The 8,336-nt window shown below is 41.1% G+C and overlaps 1 protein-coding gene across 5 annotated transcripts; it reads left to right on the top strand.

Moving 5' to 3' along the window:
• The first annotated feature begins 210 nt into the window (after positions 1-210).
• Positions 211-6,230, top strand: asb6 (ankyrin repeat and SOCS box containing 6). 5 transcript variants are annotated; one of them, XM_035166758.2, is made up of 7 exons: positions 211-300; positions 1,015-1,252; positions 1,683-1,864; positions 2,953-3,059; positions 3,190-3,298; positions 3,700-3,786; positions 4,348-6,230. In XM_035166758.2, the coding sequence occupies exons 2-7, from the start codon at positions 1,122-1,124 to the stop codon at positions 5,061-5,063; spliced, it is 1,332 nt and encodes a 443-aa protein (XP_035022649.1). In that variant the 5' UTR covers positions 211-300; positions 1,015-1,121; the 3' UTR covers positions 5,064-6,230. The 5 variants fall into 5 exon arrangements, with proteins under 5 accessions (XP_035022649.1, XP_035022651.1, XP_035022652.1 ...); XM_035166760.2 differs by having other exon boundaries at positions 221-304; XM_035166761.2 differs by having other exon boundaries at positions 225-304; positions 1,074-1,252.
• The last annotated feature ends 2,106 nt before the right edge of the window (positions 6,231-8,336 follow it).

The raw sequence follows: 8,336 nt of genomic DNA on the forward strand, positions 1-8,336 counted from the left end.
AATACTTAAAAAAAAAGATCTAATGTTCTTTAATTAATAATTTCCCAACTGATCATATTCACCTTTTGAGCCTTTGGATTGAGACAATGTGTTTTTATCATTTCTAAAGTTTATTGTTTCTTTATAAAATATCCACAAGGGGGAAAAAAATCCACATTATAAATATTTGATTGTGTTATTATAAAGAACGGAGCGTAAAGCGGACACTTTGTCATCGTTGCGTTTCAAGTGGGAATGAAAACACTGACGGACTGATGTAGGCGAGGGGGTAGCTTCCTGTTTAGAAGGAAAACGTCAGACGTGAGTATGTGTTTCTGCAAACTTCACTCATTCAAGTCATTTCAATTAGTGGTTAATTCATTAAGTCAGATGGTAGATGGAGTAAACCGAGCTAACAATGCTAGTGTTTACCTGCAAGCTGACAACACAACTTCTTTCTAAGAGCGTAAATACAGCGGTGAATTAACAAGTCGTCGTACGAGCAGGACACAGTTTTATATTTATATTATATATATATATATATTTATAATGTGATAATGTAATATCCCGTAAAGCGACACACAGTGTTTATGTTAGCTGGTTAGCCTCACGTGTTTTCCTGTGTCAGCGGAGCTCTGTAGATCAGATAAGGTTCAGAGAGGTTCCTCCTCGGTCCCTGAACTGTAACCTAACACACGTGCTCCTCTTCAGAGAGGTTCCTCCTCGGTCCCTGAACTGTAACCTAACACACGTGCTCCTCTTCAGAGAGGTTCCTCCTCGGTCCCTGAACTGTAACCTAACACACGTGCTCCTCTTCAGAGAGGTTCCTCCTCGGTCCCTGAACTGTAACCTAACACACGTGCTCCTCTTCAGAGAGGTTCCTCCTCGGTCCCTGAACTGTAACCTAACACACGTGCTCCTCTTCAGAGAGGTTCCTCCTCGGTCCCTGAACTGTAACCTAACACACGTGCTCCTCTTCAGAGAGGTTCCTCCTCGGTCCCTGAACTGTAACCTAACACACGTGCTCCTCTTCAGAGAGGTTCCTCCTCGGTCCCTGAACTGAACCTAACACACGTGCTCCTCTGCGGGCTCAGCCGCTGATTCCCTGACTGACCCACGGTGTTGTGAGGAGCGGAGGAGCCATGCCTTTCCTGCACGGCTTCAGAAGGATCATCTACGAGTACCAGCCGCTGGTAGATGCTGTGATGCGAGTTGTTGGACTGGAGGAAGGTGGAGGTGGAGGTGCTGAGGAGGAGGAGGAGGAGGAGGACAGGTGAAGACATGAATATTGTTTGATTGATTGTTTATCTTCTACTTTATCTGGTGTTCTCAAAGTTTTTATTTCATTCTTCCCGAGGACAAAGTTACTACTTGTAAATTGTGATGTGTATCCAAGTGAGTTTTAACCTAGTATTATTGCTGTATGAATGTACTTCCCTCCAAATACAACTATACAGAAATCTGAATATTTATATACTAGCCAATGGCATTCATATTGTTTAAAAAAGAGTCACATGCAGCATGTTGCATATTATTATGTATTATTAGTGTTTGAAGTGAAGATCTCATCATTTTTATTTTTTACCAGAGCCCAGTTTCTTATTGCTATGTAATATTGCTTAGAGCTGAGGTTTGTAGTACTCATTGTGTGCTCTAACTCACACTTTGACTGTAACAGTGTCTCTTTCTGCTGCTCTGTACAGAGTCAGAAGTCCTGAGGACGGGTCCGGTGGGCGTAGTTCTCTGGTGGAGCTTCTGGAGCGAGAGTCCCAGTCAGAAGTCTTTGTAGAAGGCATCAGCTACGCTCTGTATAAAGTGGCAGAGAGGGGACTTGGGTACGCAGCTGAAATCCTGCTGCGCTACGGAGCTTATCTAAACTTTGAAGGTGTGTTATGATTTGAGTGTGCAGTAAACATTGTAGTTGAATACATGTGTAAATATTGTAACCACAGTTTCATGCGTCAGACAGAAGTGGCGGACACTGGCAAAATAATGTGAATGATACCTGTGTGAGAAAGGAATATGTCACTTTGCAGTTGTTAATAATAGCTTTGATAAAAATATTAAGTGGTGTGAACCTCTTAGAGATGACAAACCTCAGGAGCCTTGCAATTATTATAAAGTGCTGTCTCTCGCGTTAATAATTTATTTAAAAGGGAAAATGTATTTTACTGTGTGGAAGGTAATTCGTTTTCTAGTGTTCAACTTTTTATGTGGGATGATGGTTCTCTGCTACACATAGTTATTTGTGCTCAATATTCATAAACATTTAATGACAGTTTTTACTTCAAGACATGCATGAACGTGCCATTTTCCGACTAACACAAGTAACTGCATGTGCATAATGAGTAAGTTGTCATCATATACACTTGAGAGATGAGTCTTCCTTTTGCAAAGTGCAGTGGAAACTCACCAGAGCTCAGTCACACTGTGCTATCGTGACGTCTGCTGGTTGTAGAAATGTGTTTCCCCTGCCAGAGGTTTCTTCATTCATCTTTCACATTTCTTGGATGCCTCTTTTTCAGAAATCAAAACTAACAAAGGCTCCTACATTGTGTACGAAATGCTTCTTCAAGAGTATGACCTCTTTATCTTCACATTAAAGAATATGTTTACTCATGTCAAGTATTAGACAGGCTCTGTGCCAAAGCAAGAGCATACACAGTTGGATCCAAACTGGAAAATCTCAAACATTTGGACCCCACTGTTTATTTGTGATGGTTACTGGTCATGTTAGGTGGCAGTCATTAATGCAGATGCTAACCATATACCATATATACATACAAGAGAATGTGTCAGTAGATGATTATAGACACAGGGAGCTGCAGGGAGACCACAGTCAGATACAGGTGCATCTCTGTTCAAATGTAGTGACCACCAGAGCATTGTCATGAGTCTCTGTCTAATTCATATTTCCTCCCTCTGATCCAGACTCAGTTTGAATAATATAAATATTAATTTTCTATTTTTCAGACCCAGTGTCATACTACAATCCTCTACATGTAGCAGTTATGCGGAACAGGCCAAATATGGTGAAGCTGCTGGTCGGGCATGGAGCAGACATTGAGAAGAGGGACAGGGTGAGGACGCTCCCTTAACTGGAATCAACACATATCTCTGTTATGTCTTGTTTTCATTGGACCCTGTCTGATTAAATTTTTATAATTTTTTTTCATTTGTAAAACCTCTATGCTGTGTGTTAATTGTTAGATCCATGAGAGCAGTCCATTGGATCTTGCCAGTGAGGAGTCGGAGAGACTCCCCTGTCTGCTCACTCTGCTCGACTTGGGCGCCGATGTGAATGCAAGCGATAAAAATGGTGAATTTAAATCTTAATTCTAGAGCCCGACCGATAAAATCTGAAAAAAATTGCTGATATAGAAAACTTAATTTCACAGGAAAAGAAATGCAGAAAAGAAATATTTATTTTCATCATTTTCAAGTTCGATGTATTTGTTTTGTGCTTTCTTTCAATTTATTTATAATAAGGATTATTATAAAGCTGTAAAATATCAGTCCTCAATTACATTTCTTTGTCAAAAAGTTTTGATGACAAGATCTATTATATTTATATATATATATATTGGTATTAAAACAGTTTTTCTCCCTAATATTGGTATCTGACTCCAAAGATCCATATCTTTAGGGCTCCACTTAATTCCATAACAATCATTCACTCCTTCATTCCTGGTGAAAACTGTCTTTGTCTCGACCCCAAAGGAAAAACCCCTCTGCTCCATGCCATGGCGAGCAGCGATGGACTCACAGTGAACAACACAGAGAGCATCCAGCTTCTTCTTCAGAGAGGTAGTGACAGGGAAACACACTCCATCCTCACTTTAACTTATTGTCCAAGTTTGGTCACAGTTAAATCCCTACATTCATAAACTTGTTATATCCATGTCCACATGTATATGTCTAAAATATGCAAATACACTTTTTTACCAGAAATTAGGGGTGTATCGGTAAACAAAAATCACGGTTCAGTGCGTTTTCGGTACAGAATAAACAAAGACCAGAAAATCTTAAACAGATTTTTTATTTATTTTTATTCAACCCTGGTTAACTATGGCTGTGTCTTTCTTACCCCAAGTAATTTTTACAAAGTTAAATAACTAAGAAAACTCTCTCATAAATATTATTATTATCAACACAATATTACACAATGCTCAGTCATCACACAGGAAAAAGAGTTTATCACCTGTTTGTTATCAACTTTAACACACAAATGAACAGGGGTGAAAACATAACCTACTTGGCTGAGGTAACGTACACTGTCTGAGACACGTGTTCTCTCTTGTGCACTCAACAGTAGCAAACTGTTTTAGATTTGATCTGATGATTATTCTGATGCTTTCTTCACTACAGGTGCTGACGCGAAGGCTGTCACTGCACACGGTGAAGCAGTCGAATCCTTGTTGGTGTTTCTGATTAAAGAGGCTCTGGACGCCAGCGCGGAGGACGCCGCAGAGATCGGTAAATTCTGCCTGAAAACCACACAGCTTTTGCTGACTCATGGTGTGGACCCCAGCTGCTGCATGAACGAGGATGGCGATCCCTCCCTGACACAGACGAGCCTGGAGCACTTTGACCATTTCTTCCCCCTGGCTGTGCTCTTGATGCAGAGCGGAGCTGCTTTGAAGTGCACCCATCATGGCGACTCCTGTTGGTCAGGCGAGAGCCTCCTTTTCGGGCGGCTCCAGGAAGCCCTGCAGCAGTGCTCTGATCAAAGTCACGCGTCCGAGCTCCTGGAGCAGGCCGAGGTGTTGCTCGACTTAGCGAGGGTAAATGTCCCCATGCTAAATCTGCCTTTCAGCTCGGAGCTTCCTGCACCTGGTCAGGACCCTCACCCTTATGCTCAGGCTCTGGTGGACCTGCAGAGGAGGGTGGTAGAGCATGACACCAGCCCCCCTGCTTTGCGCTGCCTCTGCAGGGCATTCATACGGACCCACCTGGAGCCCTGGCCACTGGAAGACAGAGTCAATGCCTTGCCATTACCAGACAGACTGAAAGACTTTCTTCTGCCTGAGCGCACATATACACCAAAACCTGGCTGGGACTGCTTCAAGCCCCAGCTTTCATAGCCAACACTGATGATACAAGCTACAGGCTGGTTTCTGTTCTACCCAAAATCTGAAAATAGATTTTTTTTTTTTAAACAGGCCTAAAGGAATATAACCAGAATGACACTCAGTAGAGTGCATACCTCCACCAAGGCCCAACCGTCTCTTGATGAAACCACATTTACATGAACTAGATCCAGATTTTTATTCAGAAACTCATACAAATCAGTTCCCTAAGCATGCCTAAATTATCTATCATCAATATCTATGAACTATTTTATGAGAAATCAATCTCAGAGCCCATCAGCTATCACCTGATGATAAATTAGCCTCTGAAAGCAACAGCCAATTATTTGGGGCTTCCAGTGTAAATTTTAAATGGTCTTTATTTATATAGAGCTCGTCTAGTCTTGATGACCACTCAAAGCGCTTTTACACTTTTGCCCTCCACCCATTCCTTTTCGTAGAAGGTGGATATCCGAGCAAAGACTGCATCTTTTATTCGCTGTACAGTATTTACTGAGTCACCATGTGAAAAAAGTGGAAAATCCTCCTATCCCACAATGTTAAAGAAAGTGAAATCAAATTCCTGGGTCTGTCCTCAGATCAGCTTCAAAATTCAATGAGTCATAGATCAAACACTGCCGCTCCAGAAAGTGGTTGAGTAGTTTTTACCTTATCCTGCTAACACACAAACAAACAGGTGAAAACATAATCTCCTTGGCAGAGGATACCTTTTACCTGGGCTCAGGTCCAAAACAATTTAAGCTAAACCTTAGAAACCACTGAGGCCTTTGTTGAATTCTCATTGTGTGTTGTCTTTGCCAAATTTACAGGCAAAACATTTGTATGTTTCCTTAATATACAAAGTTATGTATGTTCAAGCTGGCGTTTGAGCTGTTGCTAAGTTGTTTACATTGAACTGCCAAGTGAACAAACTGAAAGTGTCGAGGAAGTTGCAGTTCAGAATAAATGCCACAGGATGGCAATGTTGCTCCTGCAGATGGGAAGTAGCTCAGCTAGCAGGGTCAAAGATTTAGTTATTCTCAGTGCAGCCTATTAAAGTTGTTCTAGCGCAGTAGAGTCCATCTATATTTTATCTCCTCAACTTGATGGTGATGTGTTGTGGAATTTGTGTGTCATCTCGCTCCTTATGAAGACGGACCAATAAAACAGCAGTGTGCTTCACCACCTGTGTTCTGATTTGTTCATCCACTAATTAAATGTTGACATTATTTTGTGTTTGTCCACATATTCTGTTTTTAATTGAACAGGTAGTGGCAGTGCAGCGCACAATATGGCTCTTAACACTGACTGACTACATGTTAAAGGGGGGAAAATGAGTTGGAGAGCAGACACCAAACATCAGCAAAGAGCTCCTGCTAAAATAAAGAAACAGGAATACGATGCTACAACACTGCAGGAGTGCATGTCGATGTTTTGACGTGGTTTTACTGAGACATAACGTAAGCTGCAGTGGCTGCTGGCGTGGAAAGTTTTACTAAGCGTTCTAAATTCAGATGAGTTCAGAGCTCGCTCCTCCTTTTTAAAAAATCTGCACATCCCTGTCTTTGGGAATGAACAAACATTGCCTGGTAGAAGCATGTTATGATGGCACAGGAACATCATGGGCTACATATGTGTTTGCATCCATGTGTGTGTGATGAGCAAACTAAATAGGACATTGTGTTACACAACTAACCCCTTCCTGACATTGCTGAAGCTGGAGTGGCTCCAAGGCTTGCAGGCGCTCCAGCTCCTCTTGGTTATCTAGGTCACAGCCTCTGAGGAGAAGAGCCTCGGCAGCAGCAGCAGCAGCCCTGCATGACACACGCTTCACTCTCCTGTCTGTCTGAATCTCCCTGCACAGGCTTGACAAAACCTCAACGCTGGCCTTGGTCGAATGAGGGAGCGAGGGAGGGAGAGGGTTGCAGGAGGCAGTGAAGAAGAAGAAGAAGAAGAGGAAGGAGGGGAAAAAAACATTAAAGATACAGACGGCATATATGGAGTGGTTGTGGGAGCACTCGTGGAGGACACATGGAAATGGCAACGTTGGATTATATTTACGCAATACACTAGATGTAGGAACATAATCCATCCAACCAACCGTCACAATGCTGGGAGAGAGAGGGGGGTAAAAACTGCCTTTCTCCATAAAGAGTCCAATCCCTGCTTGTAGAAGGTGATAGAAAAGAGATAGAGGGGGAGGGCTAAGCCAGTATACTCTCCATCCAGCATTTATTGGAAAACAGTGCGAGTGAAGCTTGGTACTGAAATTAGTTATTGATCTATTCTCTCCCTGAAGCCCATGGGTCTTTCCCACCACACCTGCTCATTCTCTCACAGCCTTTTCTTTCACCACAGCCCATTGTATCTTTCAACCTTTTGCTTCGAGCTTCAGCGTTGATTCCTGCTGGTGCTGTAGCTCTTTTATTGTCTTTAAATCAAGTATGACACCCACTAATGTGACGTCCACTAGAAAGTTTCATATCAAGAGAATAAAGTCTGTATGGACTTTGGACAAAGCAAACAGCTGAAGACTGCTACAAAACAACATGTTTACAAGCTGAAACAAACAATTGTTCCATAACTTTCCTAGTGAATATGAAAAAAGAAAATAACCTTGTATGTTACATGCTTGTGTTGCCATCTGTATTTCAATGTTTGGATTACTTCTTTCCATTTTTAAACCATTTATTTGTTATTTTTAATTCTCAATTTTTCTCAGTATCAACTAGACCCTGACAATTTTTTTCTCATCATCCACACCACAGACTAAAGACTATGAATGCTTCATGTCATACTTAATAAAAACATAAAGTGTAGTACAAGGGCATTTAACAACACATTATAGAGTAGATGTCCCGAAGGATAAACCCACAAAACATTCATTAAAATTGATTGACTCAAACCAGAACTAATTTTATTGATAGAAATTCCAGAAATTTATTTTTTTACTTTCTTACAAAATAAGAATCTTACCGACTGTCTTGATCATTTTATTTTTTACTTTATTTTGTTCTCATCCATAATATTTTACTTATTATATTTTGAGATCCAATGTTGCCTAATGCTGATCTTCAAGTTGCTTTTAATAGTTTTCTATCATTTAAGTTCCTCTTTTTTAAACTTGTGCAGTTCCTTGTAACTATGTGAAAGATGCTATATAAGTAAAGTTTATTCTATTAGGCATTGTGCGAGCAAGATAAATATCCAAACCATGCACTCCTGTACATCACGTTGCCTGACAGGAGCCACGGGTCTAAAACCTGAAGAATAATTCTAGTTTTATTT

Source organism: Hippoglossus stenolepis, chromosome 9 (genome assembly GCF_022539355.2).
Source record: "Hippoglossus stenolepis isolate QCI-W04-F060 chromosome 9, HSTE1.2, whole genome shotgun sequence".
Classification (NCBI taxonomy): Eukaryota; Metazoa; Chordata; class Actinopteri; order Pleuronectiformes; family Pleuronectidae; genus Hippoglossus; species Hippoglossus stenolepis.

Excerpts from the sequence above, each read along its gene's own strand:
- asb6 (XM_035166758.2), top strand. The coding sequence starts at position 1,122 with ATGCCTTTCCTGCACGGCTTCAGAAGGATCATCTACGAGTACCAGCCG. Across the intron at positions 3,299-3,699 it reads GAATGCAAGCGATAAAAATG|GAAAAACCCCTCTGCTCCAT; the intron begins GTGAATTTAAAT and ends TCGACCCCAAAG. Across the intron at positions 3,787-4,347 it reads CCAGCTTCTTCTTCAGAGAG|GTGCTGACGCGAAGGCTGTC; the intron begins GTAGTGACAGGG and ends TCTTCACTACAG.